The sequence below is a fragment of the Lepidochelys kempii genome, chromosome 1 (assembly GCF_965140285.1).
Source record: "Lepidochelys kempii isolate rLepKem1 chromosome 1, rLepKem1.hap1, whole genome shotgun sequence".
NCBI lineage: Eukaryota > Metazoa > Chordata > Testudines > Cheloniidae > Lepidochelys > Lepidochelys kempii.
The window spans coordinates 270091286-270115029 of record NC_136380.1 but is presented as its reverse complement, the minus strand read 5'-3'; the positions used below and the strand labels follow the sequence as shown (position 1 = coordinate 270115029).

At 42.3% G+C, this 23744-nt stretch overlaps 1 protein-coding gene across 1 annotated transcript in view; it reads right to left on the bottom strand.

Moving 5' to 3' along the window:
- Nucleotides 1-23130, bottom strand: part of NDUFA12 (NADH:ubiquinone oxidoreductase subunit A12) — a 35877-nt gene extending 12747 nt beyond the window's left edge. The window contains exons 1-3 of the mRNA XM_073327528.2: nt 22584-23130; nt 8428-8510; nt 5873-5960 (exon numbers count right to left, since the gene is read on the bottom strand). Of these exons, the coding sequence (XP_073183629.1) occupies nt 5873-5960; nt 8428-8510; nt 22584-22672 (260 nt within the window). The 5' untranslated portion in view covers nt 22673-23130. The remainder of the gene's footprint in view (nt 1-5872; nt 5961-8427; nt 8511-22583) is intronic.
- Between the last annotated feature and the right edge of the window lie 614 nt (nt 23131-23744).

Sequence of the window (23744 nt, the reverse complement as noted above, 5' to 3'; positions counted from 1 at the left end):
AAGGGACCTCAGGAGGTCATCTAGTCCAACCCCCTACTCAAAACAGGACCAATCCCCAACTAAATCATTCCAGCCAGGGCTTTGTCAAGCCTGACCTTAAAAACTTCTAAGGAAGGAGATTCCACCACCTCCCTAGGTAATGCATTCCAGTGCTTCACCACCCTCTTAGTGAAAAAGTTTTTCCTAATATCCAACCTAAACCTCCCCCACTGCAACTTGAGACCATTACTCCTAGTTCTGTCATCTGCTACCACTGAGAACAGTCTAGATCCATCCTTTTTGGAACCCCCTTTCAGGTAGTTGAAAGCAGCTATCAAATCCCCCTCTTTCTTCTCTTCCGCAGACTAAACAATCCCAGTTCCTTTAGCCTCTCCTCAGAAGTTATGTGTTCCAGTCCCCTAATCATTTTTGTTGCCCTCCCCTGGACTCTTTCCAATTTTTCCACATCCTTCTTGTAGTGTGGGGCCCAAAACTGGACACACTACTCCAGATGAGGCCCCACCAATGTCAAATAGAGGGGAACGATCACGTCCCTCGATCTGCTGGCAATGCCCCTACTTATACAGCCCAAAATGCCACTGGCCTTCTTGTCAACAAGGACACACTGTGAACGCATATCCAGATTTTTGTCCACTGTAACCCATAGGTGCTTTTCTGCAGAACTGCTGCCTAGCCATTCGGTCCCTAGTCTGTAGCGGTGCATGGGATTCTTCCGTCCTAAGTGCAGGACTCTGCACTTGTCCTTGTTGAACCTCATCAGATTTCTTTTGGCCCAATCCTCTATTTTGTCTAGGTCCCTCTGTAACCTATCCCTACCCTCCAGTGTATCTACCTCTCCTCCCAGTTTAGTGTCATCTGCAAACTTGCTGAGGGTGCAATCCACATCATCCTCCAGATCATTAATGTGTCAATCAAATCAAACAGTCAACTGATATTTAGATACAGTTTTTAAAATAAGCCAGATACATCAATGACATTCAGGCATTCACAGGGTAGGTGTAATATTTAAATAAGAAAAACCTCTAATCTAACACATCTAAACTAAATAATTTAAAATCACATTTAGAAATGAGTCAGATTTATGTGCCTTAACCTATTTTTCTTAATTGGCCCATTTCTGAAATGTATTTATCTTATTTTAATTTGCTGGTTATATCTTGCTTTGCTGGTAAATCTGTGATAATCAGCTGTGCCTGTTATCAGCTCTAAAGTCAAATTATTTGATTAATCCCCAGGGGGTAATTTATATTAGCATCAGAATCCCTATTTTGGATGTAATTACAGTTTATACACACTGTAATACATGAACAGCAGCAATATTTTGTACAATTGAAGTATAAACTTCATATATAAATAAATCACTCAAGTAGTGGTAAACATTAAATAAAGGCAATGCCCACCTAGCTCTGTGATATTCTTTAAATATATGAAAGGCAAAGAGTATACAAATTTAAGCTAAATATGCCGACAGTAGCTGAGCAACAGGAAATGTTGTTCTACCACATCAGTGGCTAGGTTCAAATAATACAACTGGCCACCCAGGACAAGAAACCTTTAAATCATGCTTCTTGTATCTAGGAATAGAGATGTATAGACCACACGAGGCAGCAATACACTATTGTAAACTTTTTTTTACCTTCAGAAGATGCAATCACAGCCAATGGAAAGGCAAACTGAATGGAGTGTCAAGGAGCAAAGCATTGGCCTGGGATGAAGGAGTAGATGGAAAGCCTAAAACTCAGCAAGATGATTTCCACACCCTCAAAAAAATGTACATACTGATTAGGACTGTGGATAAGAAAAAGACTAAACAATAATACTAGGCAACCCAATGCAATGAAAAAAGAATTTATAGATCAACAGACAGTAAAAAGTATCTTCTCCTATTACTTTTATTCAGAAACCCACAGAAAGTTCAGCACATAAAAATGTGCCCTCATTTGAAAGTGATTTTTTTACAAAAGAAAACCAAAACAGTAAAATGATGAGTGAAGTCAGTGCTTGTGAAAGTAAGCAACAGATGGGGCAGACTTCAAACCAGCTTGGTATCATCAGCATGTACACAGCAAAATTGCCTACACAGCTTTGCCACTATACTTTAGTTTTTGTCTGCAATTCTCTAGTTACCCACTCACAGGCATTTCAGCAAAGACTGCCAATTGTGCCAAATTCATTAGGCAGTGATTTTTGTGACATGCATAAATAGGGACTGGGGCAAGACCATCAAACTCATTTCTCATGACCTAACCCATTGTGCAATCTAGTCCCCGACATAAAAGGTCCTCATTTCAGGGCAGATTTAATACAAGCATAAACCTTCAAAGCTGCTGTACCAATACAAGTTCTACACAGCTACAGAACTGTAATGGGAAGTTTCAGAGCATATATCACAGAGGCAACTAAGACATTTATACTTATCTGCCCATTGGAAACAACTGCCAGAATAAATTTATTTTCAGGTTTGTCTAATAGGAATCCATAAAGGAGAACATGTTCAGTTCTGGTCATCGTAAAAGGTACCAGTTGAGAGCAACCTTGGTGTCTTCACTAATCTCTATCCAGACATCTCATTTTAGACTAGACTACAAACATTGGTTCTTTGGACTCTTTAGTATGTAGGTAACCATGTACATTACTTATTTCAGTATTGAATAACAGTACTGAAGGAATAAAAAACAACAGAAGACTGAAAGTCATGCAAGCACAAGGATGACTCTTCTCAGGCAGACCACACTATGAATAGGTTAGAAAGCCTATTAGGTTAGACTATTTGAGAGGTTAGACTATAGGTTAGACTATTTGAGAGGAAACAGATTATTCAGGTTTCAAAGGGGTAGCTGTGTTAGTCTGTATCAGCAAAAACAATGAGAAGTCCTGGTGGCACCTTAGAGACTAACAAATTTATCTGGGCATAAGCTTTTGTGGGCTATAACCCACTTCATCAGCCTAACTGGTGATACCATTATATATGGGAGAGATTGCTAGAGAGGGGAAAACCTACATTCCAGATAAAACTAAATCGTTTTATTCAAAATGATTTAGTTCTCATGACTCTCTCCATACGAAGCAGACATCTATTCTGCTCTGCTGCAAATGAAATAGATGAAGTCCAACACAGAGCAATACTAACAGTCCCAGAAAACTCAGCAATGAATTTTCTCAGTCCCGTTCGCCATACAAGTCTCACCCATATCACTGTGACAGAGTGCAGAGGCACTACTTCGGTCACAGTGAACAAAGTTAGTACCAGTTTCCCCTTCATTGCACAGGGGCTCACAATAACGTCAATTTGGTGAGAGTAAGGATGAATGCCTTTGTGAATGCCTGGTTCAGAAATAGCAGTAAAATGTTAGGTACAGGCCAGGCTGCTCAGTCCAGTGCTGGTTCAGACCTGGGGATTATAGGGATTCCCAGGCAATGCAGAGATTTGGCCCAAATACAGTTCTCAGAAGAATATTATTTCCCAGTAGAAGAATAGAGAGCTACAGCCCTGATCCTACATTGTGATCTGCAAGGGCAGTTTACCGATTCTACACAAAGCACGATGCAGAATCACAGCCTAAGTGAGAGAAATAAAGGTAATCACTGCACTCAATAAGAGGCACTGAACTGATGACTAGTGGCACAGTGCCTTAACCAGCAAGGGCAGGGATGCAGAATCCTTTTTTGTTTTCCTCTGAGGGGAGATGGGAAAGAGTCTTCAGCAAAGCTGCCTTCATAATCAAAAGGATCAGTATACCCAACAATGAAAAGTACACACCAGTAAATACAAAAGTGAGACATTCCAAAACTTTTGCTGGCAGCAAAGCATTTATTAAACAGATTACCAAGAGTGGCCAACAACTGATTTATGTGCTAACAGAAAAACTTCTTTTGGCCCATTTTTCAAAACCAACTATAGGATTTGAAATAGAAGACTTCTATTTGCAGAAAAATGCCCTCATGTTTGCAAATCCCAGAATGTTATCTTCAATTTGTGATGTAGCTGATCAGAAATGCCTCAGATTATGGACTGAATGATCTATCCTGACATGTTGGTTTAAATTGTTTTGTATTAAATGCAAAACCCTACATTAATACTGTGCAAATTTGTATTTCCAGACTTGTGTTAAGTTTCCAGTAGAAACATTAACTCAAAACACGTTGGACATAATATGTTAAGTATACAATTTAAAAATATTCTTACCAGTATTTTAAAATACTCCATACACACTGAATTAATGTTGCTTTTTGAACTTGCAAAGTTGGGAAAAGTGTATGTTCAAATTTGAAAACTTATAACTGCACTGTGTAAGTTCTTGCATTTAATTCTTCTGAAATTTCATTTTAAGATAGAAAAAAATATAGCAGTGACATTATGGAGTTTAGCTGTGCAACTGTGTTTTCCATTACTTCAATAAAGTTTAAAGCTGTTTTACTTGATATATGCACAAAATACAATTACGCAACTAAAACCTAATCAAAAACCTACACTGTGTACAAGGGAAATGAGTTTTTCCACCCAGCTTCCCTCACCCCACAAAATTTATAATGCAGCTATTCCTCAGGAGGTAACCACATACACAAAACTCAAATCATGCCGGAACACTCCAGAACAGTGTTCCAGTATTTTTGGGGGAAGCTAGAATGGCATACTGGTATTTTTGCCAGTTGTGGGCCAGGCAGCTCCTTTGCCTCACTAGCTGCAGAGCATTCTCTGAGCCATCAGGTGATGGTGCTGGAGCTAGGCTGGGGTGCTCAGTGGCAAGAGAGTAGAGGGCACCAGGGACGCCGCAGCCAGGACAAGACAGGGGAGTGAGGGCCATTATGAGCCTGGGGCAGAGATACAGCTGGGCAGCAGGGACACCTGGACAGCATAGTTCCCAGCAGGGAGTAGGAGCTAGGCACCGGTAGGAAGGAGGTGGGGATGGGACAGGCTCTGCAGAGAATCACCCCCAGCTCTCTGGGTCCTCACCCAGCTCCCGCAATGCCCCTTGGGGCCTCCCACTGCCCTGAGTTCAGACACTTTTTTTAAAAAGGAGTCAAGCACTAGCGTATGCACACCTTCTTAAAAATCAGTTTGGACTCTCCATGCATACATAAATTCTCCTCCACTTTTGGCTGAATAGGGGATGAAAGAAGATGGAAGCCTGGAGAGTGGGGAGATTAATTTTAAAGCTTAAGTTATTTGCCTATAGGCCCCAGTCGGTAATAGGGTCCATATTTTGTCCATACAAAGAGAGAGCCCACTCTGACTTTCAGAAGATCCTACATGTCCCAGAGGCATTTAACAAGTTGGGCCCTGAACCTCTAAGCTCTCCCACATGGGCAGCCTCTGGTACCTAAGCAGACCCCCCTGAATTCAATTGAGTTCTGTGTGGGCACAGGGGTCTGCCTTATTGAGCAGCTTGCAGGACTGGGGCCTTAACCAGAGTCTCAGTACACCCAGTAGTAGTATCAACTCTTCTATGTCACTATAGTTATCACTAGTTATTTCAGTTGTAATCACATGTGCCCCTGGTTCCCGTCAGCGCTGTAACCTTGCATGTTTGGGGATCCATAGTACTGGAGGGGTGAGAAGACTGGGGACATGGCTGGGTTCATGAAGGGAGACCCTTTTTCTAAAGAAACATTCCCCTGGAAACTCAGTGGTGCCACTCCCTTTGTGCTCTCAAACCCATAAACTAAGACGTTTTCTAACTAAAAATAAAAGTCATCTGGCCAGAAAGACTTTCACCCTATACAGAAAGGCAGAGTCCAGGAAAACTATGCTGCCTTAAGGTCAGATTTACCTCCATCTGCTTTATAACTAAGTATTTATGTAGAAGAATTTGCAACATGCAATCATACAACATACACAAAATGATTATTATTATTAGACTAGTTGGTTTACCATTCCGGTGGCACCATGCTTCCATCCACTTCCCAGAATGTATTTTTGCCATTCATTTCAGTAGTATAGTCAACCCATCTATGACGACCTTAAATTAGACAAACAACACTGTATTAGCTAAAAATAATTATTCCCAAAATAAAAAATGGAAGATAATTATAGTTAAAAGTTCAATAGCATGTTGTACAGACAGAACCCCAATTCACCAGAGGCAATATTTTATTTTTGCTCAATGGCACCATCGCTTTTTACAGAGCATGGTGTATGCACGGATGAGTTCTAGATTTACACAAAGTATCATGATACATATGGACACTGCCATCGGACCTTCACACAATGACATAAGTTCATTTCTGATAGCAAAACCTACACCACACTCTCTCCTTACTCCTTCAGGTTTGCCATGCCAGGAAATAGCATAGTCCTTCTCCCTTATAAAGCCGTCTGAGAGCCAAGTTTCCCAAAGAGATGCAATATCAATTCTGAAACTTGCAAGCTCGTTACTCAGCACAGCCATTTCCCTCAAATTTGAATTCAGATCAAAGTCAAAATATTCCAGGAAGCAATTCTATTTATAAAAACAGCTGAGCCAGGATTTAAACAAAAAATGAGGCAGAGCTTATTTGCCTCACTTTTTTTTGGCCACTCTCACACGAGGCAAGCAGGCCATCCCTAAACAGGGCTGCTTGGAAATCTGGGTAGCTGCTCCAGGGCCCTTATGTCTCTCTCAGATCCCTGTGACCATCTTGCCAAGACCTTCAGCACATAAACCTAAGCAAAGTTATGAAGGAGTGGAAGCCGCCATAGACATGTCCCCTTTAGACCAGAGCCAGAAACCAAAGGTCACAGGGAGTGTGGACATTCAGTGACACAGAGGTTGTAGCTTCTGCCAGAGAGCAACCTACATAGAGCTGCTAACTGCCTATTGTTTCAGCGTGAGTGCCAGTTCTCTTTATTATTTGCTTATTTTTGCTAATAAACAGATTATTTACCATTATGGACACACGTTCTTGGATTAATATAGATGTATATTAATCTATTAAACGCTGGAGCCTCATGGTAACTCTCCCTGTGCTCACTGGGCTGCACTCAAGGCAGGTAGCGCAGGGATGTGCTGAGCCTTAAATCCTGGGGAGCACAGGGAGCAGTATTGTGCAGCTCTGTGGGACCCCAGTGTCTCCACTCCCTGTGGAAAGCCCCAGCATCTGGGCTGCAGCACTACTCCCTTCTACTAACTTCATGCAGGCAAGTTTGCAGGGCTGCAGCCAGCAAAGGCACACCCCACCGCTTTCTTCCCTGGCTGCAGCTCCACAAACTGGCCATTCACTTATCTGCAACTGCTAGATAATGGCAACTCTTTGCTCGCAACTGAGGGGTTGCTAATTGTCTACACTAGAGTTTTTAACTCACATTAACTGATTGTTTACCATGGGTGACTGACAACTTGCACTTAGAACAAGTGTTTGTAAATGTCAGGACACTTTACAAACACATTAGCTAACAAGCTAACTGGCAATTCAAGAACTCTACTGTAGACAAACCTACACACACTCCTGTACATCTACGATACACAAAAAGGGAACCCAACCATCATGAGACTAAGCTAGCTACTGCTTAAGGAGGCTCTCGATAGAGCAATGGGCTGGAATTGTGGGGAAGATGACAGAGGGCATTTGCCCCCCTTCTTGTGGGCCTCCTAAAGCCAGAAAGCCATCTGAAACCCTTAGGAAGCTCATCAAAAGCCACTTCACTCCCAAAAACCTCAATGTGCAGATAAGTCCTAAAAAAGCCTATTTTAGCTTCTTTGGGGAAGAGGATCCTACCGAGGCTGTGCATGGGAAGACAATTGGAGTGTTTGCACTCAAGGAGGCTCCAGAAACCTCCCGGGTGTTTAGGAGACTGATGCTTGCAAGAGGTGGATTTTGACCTTCCCACCCACAAACCTTTTAAGATTCACCAGGGTATTGATGTACCTTACCTAAGCAGAGCCCTAACTCCTACGCCTCTCCAAAAGGTTCCCAAAAGATAGGCTTCCTTTCTTAGGAGGGATCTGAGGAGGTGCACAGGCACCTGGGTCTCCTTTTGCAGATCTCAGAGAAATGATCAGGAAAGGAGAATGCTTCCCTAAACTTCACCTTTCCACAATCCTAAATTATGACTATTTTTAAATAAAAAATTCCCAAACCAATTTTTTTCTTAAAGGTTAATGAGAAGTCAAAATTGAGAGCATATCTATCAGTATCTTAAGGGAATGCTGTAGTTAGTGGGAAAACACCATTAAAAAGACATGACGTTCACAGTTAAGATTAAATAAGAAACCTAATCATTTTAAATCAATGGAAACTCACAGTTAAGGTACTCCAATTAGCTTAAATCTGCCCACTATGATGCTGGCTGCAACTTCTTTGTGAAGTGTTTGAATTAGGGGGAGTGGTATCAAAAATACATACAAGTCATGCATAAGGAAACCATGCAATATATTTCATTTCCATTTCACCAGCAGAATCTAGATAAACTATATGAAGTTACTAGGATATTCAGTTTAGTATACTTACCAAAAAAATACTTTTTGTCTTCATAGTATTTGTTTCCATATTTGTCAACACCTACTAGGGCACCTATCTTCAAATCGCTGACCCTGTGAATTCCCAAGACACAATCACTTCAATTGGAAGAAATTACAAAACACATTATCTTTCATTAGAATACAGCAAAAATAGTTTACAATCAGGTGAATTTAGAACACACATTTATACAGTGAAATACCTTTAAAATTGAAGGATCCCAAAGCACATCAGCAACTCAAACTGACGGCTTGCAGGATCTGGCCTGTAGTCTATTTCATGAGTAGTCTTTAACCATAGGAATAATCCCATTGACTTCCACAGGAAGAGTCACAGGTAAGGTTTTGCAGGACTTTACCATCCATTAGAGTGCAGCCACCTCTGACACAAAGCCACTGTTACACAGCAAAGAGCGATACTACACAACATTTTTGGAGGACATGAAAAATACTGTATCTACCTGAAGCTGTAAGGGTCGTAGCAGAGTTTGAATATAGCTAAGACACCAGGGTTCATTTCCCATGTCTTATGAAAAATACCACGGGACCTTTAATAGCCACAACTGGCCAAGACGTTGGTTTCATATCTCATCAAGTACAGTACATTTTACCAGTATTGTAATACTTAACTGAATGTAGGGCTTGCATACTGTTCAGATCAAAATCACAAACATGAGTTACATAGTTTGGAACATGCCTTCACTGATTATTTCCTCTTTACTAAAATCACTTACACTTATGGCTGCCTGACACTTTCCATTATAAGACCCAGTTCTCAGTGGCTTAAAACTTTGCCAAACTAACCCTTTGAGCTGATGTTTTCAAAGCGGGTAGTCTGCCTTACAGAATGTTTTTGAAAAGTTCAGCAAAAATAGCTCAGGCATTTCTCAGAAGAATTATGGAAAAATAGGATTTTCCCAATTTCAAAAAAACCCTCAGATGTTTAATTGAGAAGCTCTATGCTTTGGAGCAGGGACTTGACATTTAGCAGGGATATGCCTTCTGCCATACTAGTGCATATTCACCCAAATTTGGTTAAGTTGTAAGCCTCCGAAAAATCTTAAGTTCACATATGTTCAGTAGAGACTTTCTAGACTTTGGCAGCTAAATTCTACAAATATTCCATTTGGTTGGAGTATGCTTCAGCCCAAGGCTGAGCAGAACTTTCCATGTAAATGCTTCCTGCAGCCAGGAGCCACTACGGGGACAGGCACAGAAACTGAGAACAGGGAGATGCTCTCCACTGCTGGTACCTAGGCAGCAAGGAGGAGGCAACAGCCTGACTGGAATACAGAAGAAACTAGAACCAGGCCTGTGTAGGGGTATCAAGGGTGAAGGAGGTATCGAGACAACACAGGTCGGAGGGACCAGAAGCAGAAGTGTCTATGTGCGGGGGAGGAAGGGGGTGTCCAAGTATGTCTGTAACCACTAGGAACCACTCCACTCAGAACGTGGAATAGACCCCAAGATTAAAAATTTTTCTTCTGCCAGCAAATAGCTGTGAAATCCACTGGAAAAATGTCTGCTTCAACTCGCCCTACTGTCTTCCCCACATAGAGGAAGACAACCTGACTACTGTTATCAGTTAGTCTGGTACCTCAAGTAGCAGAAGTCTGTGCTGTAGGTCTATGTATAGTCTTTAATTACCTGGCAACATACAGAGAAATGTAAAATGGTGGGGGAAAAGTTAAAGGTATGATATAAATTGCAATGGCAAGTAGCTGGCTTCCAAGTGATTTATATTCTATAGTTAAATGATATGACCTGGTTTTAGGAAAGTGCATCTACTTTTAATTAAAAAGAAAAGGAGGACTTGTGGCACCTGAGAGACTAACCAATTTATCTGAGCATAAGCTTTCGTGAGGTACAGCTCACTTCATCGAATGCATCCGATGAAGTCAGCTGTAGCTCACGAAAGCTTATGCTCAAATAAACTGGTTAGTGTCTAAGGTGCCACTAGTACTCCTTTTCTTTTTGCGAATACAGACTAACACAGATGCTACTCTGAAACCTACTTTTAATTGTTTATTTGGTTATGTGTTAAAACAGAGATAATTTTGTATCATGTTAAGAATGATTAGCAGCAAACTAACTTGATGTGTTCCATCATGGAAACAGTGAGTTCTAGTGGACCGAGCATAGACCTAGGAGCCAAAAATCCTAAACTCTAGTCCCATCTCTGTCACTGTCTCACTGTGCTGCCTTGAAAACAGTCTTAGCCTCTATGGAACCATTCACAGTAGGAAAATGCACTGTTGCTGACAATGACTGTCAGAATTAGGTACACCCAACTGCTGTTAAATGGTTTAATTATTGGGTTTTGTCCCATCTTCACATTTACAGTATTGTTCCAGAACATGTGAAAACATGGTGACTATCACCTTTTCCATAACTTTGTTGAAAAACTTCACACCTTTAACACAAGAAAATCTTCAGAACAGGTTCGCTAGAATTTTTTTTCCATACATATAAGAATGAATTGATTTATGTGGAATTACATCTGGGATTAGTCTGGGCTACAATTACTAACTTTTGTTGTAATTGCCACAAGCCTATTCAGCCTTCTCTTCAACCGAGAGGGCAGAATTGGGTCCTTAAAAACTTTAAACCCAGGTTAAAGGGACAATTTCATTTTTGTGTCTAAAAGTTTTTTGCCCATTCCAAGATGGCAATAGTTACTATCTGACATACTTGGAAGTCTGTGTTGTCCAGGAAGTGAGAAAATTTGTATGGCAGAGTCAGTGAAAAAGGGATCCCAAAGGTTTAATACAATTCATTACTAGGACCGCCAGGAGTTGCCATTAGGGAGATCCACGGTTAGAGTTTCAATTTAATCTTGTGACATTTCAAGGGATCTAGTTTTCATTTTAACATTTTGAGAGTATCTAATTATATAGATGCAATGTTTTGATTTATACAAAACTTTGTTCTCAAAGAGTTGTGGAATGCAGTCATTTTGCTTTGTGTTGTAGTTGCTGACACTGAAGAACTATGGAAGGATTGATATAGTAGGTTAAAAAATTAACCAGATTAAATTAGCAAATTCAAATAAACTGTGTTGAGCTTAGTTCAGTGCTATCTGAGAGTTTATTCACAAACAAAGCTTTCTGTTATAGCTGTTTTAGGTGATGGCTGTAAATAAAAGGAAATAAAATTTCAGACTGAAGTGTGCTTTTAAACGGACGGTATCACTTTAGGGAACTTCCTGCATTTTATTTAGCAGAACAGTAAGATTCGGGAGTCTGGTAAGAATTTTTTTTTTTTTTTTAAATCAGCAGGTAGATTATAGAAATATACAACTAAACTACTGAGTGGAAAGGAGTAATTTTGGGTTAAAAATAGTAAACTCATTTTATTACATGTAATATCAAAAACTTAAAATTGCAGTGTAACAATATCTAAAATGGCATTTAGAGTTCAACAGATCAGGCATAGCCAGAAGGAACAAACTCCATGTTTAATAGATGTATACCATGATGTGTTTTCCCACGTGCAGTGATGAGGTACCATTCCCCTTAAACTGAACATTTTTAGTTTCCCCTTTTCTTTGAATGCTGCTAAATAGAATCACACAAGAAAGCGTTTTAGTGTGTGGTGCTTTATAGCCTATACACATATGAGGTATCACCAAGAATCAGACACACGGGATATATGCTGAAGCAGCTTCATTCTTTTAATTGGTATTGAATTGCCTCAAAAATCTTTAGAAATATTTCACCTGACAAAGTTCAGTCTTTTGTTCATAGAAGAGAAAAATTTCATGATACAATTTTTGTTTTCAATCTTCTAGATTTACACCTTTGATTTAGCTATCTAATATTTGGACCAGATGGATAAAAATATGCTGTAAGAATGTCAGAAATAGGCAAATGGATTTTTCTATAGCACAGGGTCTATGTTGAAACAATGTCCAACAGTTGGGGGTTGTTTGCTAAACTCAGTGTTAGTTTTATGCAAGTAAATGTTTCCTATGTCTGTTCAAAGTACGCCACCTTCTATATTCTCCAGAAAGCTTTACAAGACAACTGAACCAAATTTACCAGACTAAAATACCTATTTAAATGCCTGCCTCTATCACAGATGTGGGCAAACTACGGCCCGCAGGCCACATCCGGTCCGCGGGACCCTCCTGCCCGGACCCTGAGCTCCTGGCCCAGGAGGCTAGCCCCCGGCCCCTCCCCCCGCAGCCTCAGCTCACTGCGCCGCTGGCGCAATGCTCTTGGCAGCGGGGCTGTGAGCTCCTGGGGCAGCACAACAGCCGTGCCGCCAGCCACTGGTGCTCCAGGCAGCATGGTAAGGGGGAAGGGAGGGTTGGATAGAGGGTAGGGGAGTTTGGAGGGTGGTCAGAGGGCGGTGAACAGGGGGACTGAATGGGGGCAGGAGTCCTAGGGGGGCAGTCAGGGGGCGAGGGACGGGCCATGCCTGGCTGTTTGAGAAGAGAAAACCTCCCCTAAACAGCCCTCCATACAATTTCGGAAACCCAATGCGGCCCTCAGGCCAAAAAGTTTGCCCGCCCCTGCTCTATCAATTAATACTTTAAATTTAAGGTTATGCTTCCTATGAAGAGCCCAGGATTAGGATGAAAAAAAAATAGCTTTTTTAATACACATACAAAATAGGAAAATGTATCTGTGCTTACATGAAAGATTCCTTTCCTGAAGTAATAATATCCACAAATCTGTTACAATCAGTTCTTCAGCTCGTTTGCATACTTTCCCCAATTAAAAATTGTGTTAAATATACTTGGGGGGGGGGGGAATTTCTTCTACTTCAGGGGATGGTAAATTCCACCTGTCAACAAACCCAGGTCTTTGGATGTCAATTTCCATCTCTGTTCTGATGATCCATTTTGTCTGCAAGTTGGCTTGATCTGTGGATCTTATTACTCAAAGAAAGGAAATTTTAAGGTAAGCACGGATTAAAGTTTCCTATTCTTTATGCTAAGGTCCATAGATCAATTTCAATAGTATTTTTATAGCAACGTGTCTCCAAGAGTACAAAGGCACCTTAAAATGTGGATATCCAAAATTATGTATAAATATATTTATCTTCTCCTGGTTACTAAGGTGTAGCAACTACCTGAATTAAAAATACAATATTGGGTCCCATCAGAAAAAGCTTCCAACTTCAAATTAAGAAACCAACAACAACGTGTCTGACTGGAGATAGTAGCCATTAGAAGGCCTACTCTAATGGATAGGAAGTGTACCACCACCTCATGCAGAGGTTCCTTCTGGGTAGTGCTGCAAGAAGAAGAATGAGGTTCTAAAGTCATGCTCTATGATTTAGTGGGGTTTTAGTAAGGTTGATGACTTGAAGTATTCAATGCTGGGATTTGTATAAAATCTTTTTCTTTAACATGCTGAGAACATTATACTACAGAGATTTGACCTGTTTGGGTATTCTTACACACCAACAATAAAGCCCTCCCACGGGCATCAAAACTATTATTTTACTAGTTATATATGGTAAGTAACTATGGACTTTGCACCAGCCAGTAGAATAAGTTATTTGTTGACTTTTCTTTTAGGTTATGTAAGAATAACTTCCTCCAAGTATACATTCTAAACTTGTTGGAGGACTAATCTTGCAATAGAGGACCTCCTCTGTGACACAGAGGCATCCAAAGATTGAATGGCGGGTTAATCAGGCCTGAGACCAGAGCCAGAAAGGCATAAATTCAATTTCTGCTTTCCCCTCATATTTTTTTCTTGTCCTGAGAGCTGCCATTCACCACCTCATATCCTATGTCCTGACACAGAGAAGCCATTAGGTGTGTTATTTACTGGTTTCCAGAGACAACTCCTGCCTGAAAGAATCTATCCGCAGGTTTGTTTTTTATTAAACAATATTTTACTATTTGATTCTCTGACTTGATTAGGACTGCTGACCTTCCTCCCTGAAGGAGGAAGGCTTCTCTTTGTGGTGGTGTGCATATGCACATCTAGAGGAATCAGCACGTCTATGGCCTAGTCTTTTCTGCACTTATCTGCCCTGCTGCAAACAGTGAAGGAGAGCAGGGGAAACAGCAGAGATTTTATTTTGCTTTTGGAAATTTGTCCCCCTAATCATGCTTCAGAGGGGGAGCAAAATTGGACTCCGAGATCAGAAATATTTTCAGAATGGCGGTTAGCGATCCCATCCTCAAAGAGGCTGGGCTTATTAGTCTCCCCACTTGGCTTTCCCTGGCCTGGGGCTCCAGAATGGGCTCCCTAGAAGGTCTACGCCTCTCTATTGCATGGAATTCACATAGGCCAGATAGGTCTGTTTCTCTTGGCAGTCTTAGCCTGGAATATGAGTAGAGATCCGTGTGCAGAAAGGCAGACCCTTGTAGTGGTGTGAGCAGGAGGGACCTAGGCCCAAAGACATAATTCTGCACTTTCCAGCATTGTCAGCATCTATGCTGTGTCCGGTGGTCTCCATCCATGACTCACAGGGAATTGGAGGGGGAAAACAAAGGAGGTTGCTAAGCTCCACAGTCTTAGGAAGGGACTACCAGGATTCAGGCATGATCTTCCATCTGGTGTGCTGACCTTCTAGCTTCACTCCCCTCACAAAAAGCCCTGCAGCAGGGAGTCCTGCTTGAGCCAGCTGCAGCTATGAAAGCAGAAAAACTGGAGGGAACTTCAGGGAGTGGGGCAGTCCTTTCCTGCCAGTAACGGACAGGTCTAGTTCTGCCCCAAGCTGCAGGCAGGCTGAACTACCTGTTGTAATATGTAATAGGTTTCAGAGTAGCAGCCGTGTTAGTCTGTATCCGCAAAAAGAAAAGGAGTACTTGTAGCACCTTAGAGACTAACAAATTTATTTGAGCATAAGCTTTCGTGATGCATCTGATGAAGTGAGCTGTAGCTCACAAAAGTTTATGCTCAAATAAACTGGTTAGTCTCTAAGGTGCCACAAGTACTCCTTTTCTTTCTGTTGTAATAGAGCTGTGAACCTCAACATGAAAAATGAGAAGGACAGAACAGTCATACAGAGTGAGCTGGATCTCTTGTTAAGCTGGGACCATTTAAACAAAATGCATTTTAATGGAGCCAAATGCCAGGACATACACCTACGATCAAAGAATGCAGGCCACACAAACAGAATGAAGGACTACATCCTGGAAAGCAGCAACTCTGAAAAGGATTAAAAGGTCATAGTGGATAAGCAATTCAACAGGATGTATAAATGGGAATAGGGTGGTGATTTTTCCTCTGTATATGGCACTGGTGATATCGATACTAGAATACGGTGTACAATTCTGGTGTTCACATTTTTAAAAAATTGCTGAAACATTTGAGAGGGTGCAGTGTAGAGCCAGAAAGGTGATTCAAGGGCTAGAAAAAATGCCTTAAAATGAGAGACTTAAAAAGCTCTGTCACAGCCCCCAGGTTTCCTACAGCCTGGGCTCGGATAACAGATTACTTCAAGGAACGTTGAGGAAGAATATCCAAGCAATCGCCACTAAGATCCTTCCTGTCCCACTAGTGAAGGAAGAGAAAAGATTCAGAAAGTGATGTACTGGCTAGGTAAGTGGTGTAAGGTGGAGGTTTTTGGTTTTGTGGAACATTCATCTGCCTTCTATGAGAAGAGAGGTCTGTATAATTTTGGACAGCCTCCAGCTCAGTAGAAGGGGAACCAACCTCCTTGGGGACAGGCTGGCTAGAGTATTCAGAAGGGGGTTAAACTAATAACAAAAGGGGAGGGTAAAAAGAGGGAAGATATGAGCACTCAGCACAAAATCAAGATGTTGAAAACAAATTGAATCAAGATGCTCAAGAACATGTAAAGAAGAAATTCTTTAATTACTTATACACCGATACTAGAAGCCTGGGTAACAAACAAAAGGAATTGCAATTGCTCATTTATGAAAATAAATTTGATGTAGTTGGTGTTACTGAAAGGTGGTGGGATGATCTGCATGACTGGAATGTTAAAATCAATTGTTATAACCTATTTAGGAAGGCTCAAGTGAGCAAAATGGGCCAGGGAGGGGGGACTCTTTCAAATATGGCGTTATCTGTTTCTGAGTCACTGATAACTCGGAAGAAAATTATCATGTATGCTTATGGATCAATGTCCTAACTGATAAAGCAAAAGTTGGGGTACTAGTTGCTGTCTATAATGTGCAGAGGGGGAAAAAAAACCAACCATGTGACCATGGAGGACTTCAGTTTGAGTGATATATGCTGGTAGTCTCAGGCTGGCAGTCTCATGCTGCCAATACTAAAACATCCTTGAAATTTCTAAACATTATGGAGGACAATTTCCTAATTTAAAAAGTGTTGCAGCCAACATGTGGGAATTCTTTATTATATCTTGTCTTAATAGACAAAGAGGAACTGTTCACAGAACTAAAAATTAATGGTGGTTAGGTACCAGTGATCATGACTTGATCACATTTATAATGTGCAAGCAGAATCAAGTCCAGATCTGCAATATATATACTTGGTGCTTTAACAGGGCTAATTTCACGAAGCTGAAAACAATTATGAGCCAAATGGCAAATTTTTATAGATACATAAATAACAAAATGAATATAAGTCAAAAGTTAGGAACCGTAGAAAACTGATAAGGGAAGCAATGAGGCACAAGGAGAAATCTATGGCCAACAGCATTAAAGACAATAAAAGGAGGTTTTTTAAAGTATACTAGGAACAAAAAGTCCTGACAATGGTATTTGTACATTGCTAGATAAAAATGGTAGAATTATCAATAATACTTCAGAATAGGCAGAAGTGTTCAATAAATATTTCTGTTCTGTATTGGGGGAAAAACAGAGGATAAAGGTCTCATTATAGGATGATGATAACACTTTCCATTCCACTAGTATTTCTGGAAGATGTTAAACAGAAGCTTCTGAAGTTGTGCATTTTTAAATCAGCAGGTCCAGATAAATTGCATCCAAGAGTTTTAAAAGAGCTAGCTCAGGAGCTTGCTGGACAGTTCATGTTGATTTTCAGTAAGTCGTGGAACACTGGGGAAGTTCCAGAAGACTGGAAGAAAGCTAATGTTGTGCCAATTTTTAAAAATGGTAAATGGGATGACCTAGGTAATTCTAGGCCTGTCAGTCTGACATTGACCCTGGGCAAGATAATGGAGTGGCTCATATGGGACTCAATTACTAAAGAATTAAAGGAAGGTAATGAAATTAATACAAATCAACATGGGTTTATGGAAAATAAATCCTATCAAACTAAATGATTTTTTTTTTAAATGAGATTACAAGTTTGGTAGAAGAGGTAATAGTGTTGACATAATATACTTTGACTTGGTACCGCCCAACATTTTGATTACAAAACTAGAATGATATAAAATGAATCCATTTAATGTGCAGCATGATAAAAACTGGCTAACTGATAGGTCTCAAAATGTGATTACAAATGGGGAATCATCATCAACCAGATGTATTTCCAGCGGGTCTGGGAGGGATCGGTCCTTGGTCCTACACTATTTTAAAATAACATGGGAAGAAAAAGTCACCACAGATAAAGTTTGCAGAGAAAACAAAAATTGGGGGAGTGGTAAATAATGAAGAGGACAACTCACTGATTCACAGCAATCTGGATTACTTGGTAAACTGGGTGTAGGGAAATAATATGTGTTTTAATACAGCTAAATATAAATGTATACATCTAGGAACAAAGAATGTAGGCCATACTTATATGATGGGGGACTCTAAGCTGAGAAGCAAGGACTCTGAAAGAGAATTGGAGGTTGTGGTGGACAATAAACTGAACTGAGCTCCCAGTGTGATGTTGTGGCCAAAAGAGCTAAGGTGCTCCCTCTATATTTGGCACTGCCGGGATACTGTGTCCAGTTCTGGTGCCCAGAATTCTAGAAGGATGTTGATAAATTGGAGAGGGTTCAGAGAAGTATACAAGAATGATTAAAGGGTTAGAAAACATGCTTTATGGTGATAAACTCAAAGAGCTCAATCTATTAAGCTTAACAAAGAAGGTTAAGGGATAACTTGATTACCATCTATCAGTATCTACATGGGGAACAAATATTTAATAATGGAGTTTTCAACCTAGCAGAGAAAGGTGTAACATGATCCAGCGGCTGGAAGTTGAAGCTAGAAAAAATTTAGATTGGAAATAAGATGTAAACGTTTAGCAGGGAGAGTAATTAATCATTGGAACAATTTACCAAGGGTCATGATGGACTCTCTATCATGACAATTTTTAAATCAAGATTGAATGTTTTTCTAAAAGATCTGCTCTAGGAATTATTTTGTGGAAGTTCTATGGCCCGTGTTACACAGGAGGTCAGACTACATCATCATAATGGTCTCTTCTGGCCTTGGAATCTATAACTGCTGCCATCACCAGCCTTTGCACTTGGAAGGCTCCCTCGCTCTGCTTCCTTACTGCAAGGACTCTGTCCCTAGGTGCTCTTTGAAGGCCACTGCAGGAAAAAATCAGTCACTACAGCTCCACTCCAAACTTGGTTAGCAAACTCTTACTGTGTTACTTCTAATTAAGCTCACGAAGAACTCATTCGCTGTTCATCTAGAGGTTCCCTTTTACTCTCTCAAGCACAGGAAAGTCTTACTACAGATCCAAGTTCAGATTTCTTTCTCAGAAACTGTTGGATTCTACGTCCTCTGAATTTGGTCTCAATTCCACCTTCCTGATAGCCTGGACGCCTACAGTCCCTGATGAACTACTGTCTGGTATCCTGAGAATCCATTCCTGGCACCTTCAGCTAGGTCCCAGAAAACCACCCTTTTAGCTGGCAAGCCCCAACTCTCCTTGATGGCTCCTGGTATCCAAATGGATCTTTACAGGGAGTCCTAAGATGTTAAGACCCCATCTCATGTCCAACCACAGGTTTTACTTTGCACAACCCCATATGTAAAATAACATTAATTCACCACATTCTCCACAAGCTCAATCTACTTAGTTTACCAAGAAGATGATCAAGGGGTTACTTAATTATGGAGTACAGTTACCTTCACCGTACTAAAGACCTCTTTAATCTAGCAGAGTAAGGCACAGCAAGAACTGACGGCTGGAAGCTGAAGCCAGACAAATTCAAATTATAAGTAAGGCACAAATTTTTAACAGTGAGGTTGATTAATCATTGGCTGAAACTACTGAAGGAAGTGATGGATTCTCTATCTCCTGACGTTTGCCTGGATGCCTTTCTGAAAGATACATTTTAGTCAAACACAAACTATTGGGCTCAATAGAGGAGTAACTGGATGAAATTCTATCACCAGTGTTACAAAGAAGGAAACACTAGATGATTTAAAGGTCCCTTCTGGTCATAAAAATCTATGAATCATATGAAACCCAGCAAAGATACAAAGTTGGTAGTATAATGAAAGAAAACAGTTACAAGTTTCCTCATCCTGTATCAGGAAAACACTGTATGCTCTCCTCTAATTTTAGTCCATTTATATGATCCAATCCAGGTCCTTATTAGTATACTGATAGTACCCAGCATGTGTTATTTTCAATAATGAAAAATATTATAGGAAAACTACAGTTTGAAATACATTTCGTCAATAAGAATGGATTCTGAAACTGATCCTATTAAAAACAAGATTAACATACAAATACTAATAAAGAATATAGTGCCTTTCAGATGAAGTTCTCAAAGCCCTTCATGAACATTCAAACAAGATTCATAATACTTTGAAACAAGCATGATTATTTTACTCTGAAGATAATTCCTCTGTCACTGCACGGAAAATCTATTTTAGGTAACATGGAGCTTAGAAGTAATTTTCCAATACTTTTCACCTTTAACTCAAAAAGACTATCTCCACAACTTCCCTGTTCACTGAATATACTGCGTCCATGGAGACAACACTGTAGAAGTGGAGGGCACAGCCAGGCATCCTTGCAACCTTTTTAGAGCAACAGCCTGCAATTATGGGGTACCCCTTTTAATTGACTTAGTTCCTCTCCACCTCCAGAATCTGTATTTAAAGATTGTTTCCAGAAAGAGGAAGGGAGGAGGAGCATCACAGTAGCTCAGTGAGGGAAAATCATCCAATTTTCTCATTCATGGCATTGCCTCCACAGAGCCCTGCTATAGATCACCAGCTAACAGTGACCATCTGTCAGGACCCCAGCTACAGGACACAGGTCAAGGCCGGGGCCTGGGATAGAGGGAACATGGTCCAAATTCAGTCTAGAGGATCAAGGCAAAAAACAACAAGCTGTTCCAGTGTCACACCATAGGATCAGGTTGGAGTTGAGGTCAATGAGCTGCACTGGTCAGAGCCAAGTGAGTCAGCTGAAATAGGGTTAATGGAACAGAGTCAGGGCAAGGAGTCAGGAGCAGAGCAGGGGACCAGGAATCAAAAGCAGGACCAGATTTCAGGATCAGGGCTGGGGCCAAAAACCAGGAGTAAGGTAAGGTATCAGGAATGCACAGCAGGGTCCATTTGCAGAACCAAAACATGGATCTGCCTAGTTGAACAGATAGCCTGCAGGTGTTTCCTCAAGACCTTGAATAGCACACCTGAGCCAATCAGGGAACATCTGTGGGCATGACAACTAGTGGAGCTTGGCCCCACAAGCCTCACAGCCCATTGACCGGATGCAGCTGTCACTCAGGGACCAACAGTCCCAAGTTCTAGCCCCACAGATCCTCACACCTTCCCTGATGACCCGTACTAGTTCAACAGCAATTACTGTGCTCTTGGTGCAATATCAAGAAAATAATGATCCATGAAGATAGGAACCAAACCCCACATAGGAGGCCAACAGATTTTAGATAAAGGGACATTTCAGATGCATGCCATTGACTGTCATTCCCCTAGCTGAAGGAGTCCTAAGATATTCAGGCACAAGAACACCATATAGGTACTCAGCAGCGAATGCATCATTTCTCCACTTCATCTTTGAGCTGAAATGGCTGGACATACAGACGTCTCCAAAAGCCACAAATCGTTTCTGGCCTTTCTAAACAGCTTAGTCTTGTCTTAATAGTAGCTAAAAACACCTAGGATGTTTAAGGCTCTGGGGCTTTTGAAGGAAGACAGTGATAACCTTTAAGAAAAATACAATTCAAGTCAGAAAGCTGGAGGCCTGAACATTATGGAATATTGTATAAGGTAGCTTGGCTGTCCGAACCCTTTCTCTGATCATGTTGGCTGTGGTAATGGCTACCAGAAATGAGTAGTGTTAAGAGGTGCTACAGAAAGCAAGACCCCAAGGGCTAACAGGAACTTCCTATTAGATTTGTTACCAAATTCAAGTTGTGAAAATCAGTAGGCTCCCACTTGGGAATGTCTGTTAGGCCTTTTAAAAATTGTTTCAAAGTATTTTATAGCCTTGGTCTGTGAAATGTTGGGTTCAAGGGAATCGTGCACACTTGCTATCTATCAACTACTGTTTAAAAGGTGCTGTGGCAACTCTTACAGCAGTGCGCTCTATGAAGTCACATGAAGAAAGAAAATGTTCTCGGTTATGCCCAACAGAAAACAATTGACTCTAATGGACCCTATCTTGAAGCTTACAAGAGTATGCCTTGAGTGCCCTGTTTTCCTGCCTAGAGGACCTATTGAGGCCCCTTCCAGTCCTACACTTCTATGGCTATGTCCACACCGGCGCTTATGTCGGTATAGCATATGTCACTCGGGGGGGGGGGGGAATGATTTATTCATCCCCCTGGGCAACATAAGTTATGACAACATAAGCTGTTGCTTAGATATAGCCAAAGAAGTGTAGGACTGGAAGGGACCTCAGTAGTCACCTAAGCAGGAAAATAGGGCACTCAAGGCAGGAAGCACCACAAAGCAGCGCCAACACAGACCTCGCTTACCCTCCCTTACCAGGATAGTTCATTTACCAGTCCAAAGGAGTTACTCGCCCAGGCTAAGGGAGGGGGGAAGAAGGTACTTCAAGGCTGCTCGATAACAAGCCCCCAAACCCCACTCCACGGGGCTCCCTGGGGGCGGGGAGCGCCTGAAGCCAAAGCGAGTAACCCCCCGGCCCCCAGCACGGCAGGCACCTCCCCAGACAGACGAGCCCCCCCGCGCAGCCCGGGGACGCTCCAGTCCCCCCGTAGGGCTGGGACAGCCCCGCTCCCCGGGCACCAGAGGTCGAGGGCTCCCTGCCCCAAGGTCACTCCCGTTCCCGGGGGTGTCACTAGCCGGCCCCAGACACGGGGAAGGGGGAGGGGGGAGGAAAGGGCGCTTCGTACCTGAGCAGCTGCCAGAGGGCGCCGCGGAGGCCGCCATGACCCCCGAGCTGCTGCAGCGCCCGCCTCAGCACCCGCACGTACTCCGCCATCTTGGCGGGCGGCCGCCGCTGGGCCCGGACGCAGCCGCGACCGACAGTTCCGGGCGACCTGGTTTCCGGCAGGGGCAGGCAGCGCCGCCCGCCGCGCCCCTCAAGTCCGATGTAGCCGGGCCGGCGGCTGAGGGCAGCGCGCCCCCCTCACCCTGCCCGGCGGGACTGGGGCCGGGGCTACCCTGGCCGCGACTCAGGCGCGCTGCCCGTTGACTAGCGGCCCGGCGCCGGCAGCGCTCCTGGGCAGCCAGTCCGGTGCCACGGGCTCCCGTCCGTCCGCGCCGGCCGATCGGGGAGCCCGCTGGCGGGGAAGCGTAGAGGCCCGTCGATGCTCACGTTAGTGTTTGTATCAGGGCCTAGCTTCATCTCCGCGCTCAGGACGTTCTTTATCCATCCGCAGCCAGCCCGCTGCGGGGCCGCGTTTGCCCCGGGCATCCAGGTCTGCCGTCACCGAAACCCCGCCCGGAGCTTTTTCCATTTTGCAGCCCCTAGGATTGATTTCAAGAAGAGGAGGACTTGTGGCACCTTAGAGACCGACCAATTTATTTGAGCGTGAGCTTTCGTGAGCTACAGCTGACTTCCTCGGATGCATGCAGTGAGCTGTAGCTCACGAAAGCTTATGCTCAAATAAATTGGTCGGTCTCTAAGGTGCCACAAGTCCTCCTTTTCTTTTTGCGGATACAGACTAACACGGCTGCTACTCTGAAACCTATGATTTATAACCGCACTGTGCCAACTCTAGGGACCAATTTCATGTGCTTACCTCACCGGCACGTCCCCTGCTTTTGTTTAGACAACAGAATAAGATACTTTAAGCAGAGGGCGTAGAAGAGCACTGCCCGCTTTCCTTCAACTAGAATACGATGCCAGTACAATGCAATATTCATAGTCAGTTTCATACAGCCACAGAAATTCAGAGCTAAAATGTCTATCACAAACTGCCCATGAGAGCGCGGAGGAGCATTGGTGACTTTCTTCAGCATGAGAAATCCCTTTATTTTTCCAGCTAGGGAGAAAAAGAACAAGGTAGTAGGTGACTTAGGATATGGTCTTCTCTGCACTACGGAGTTTT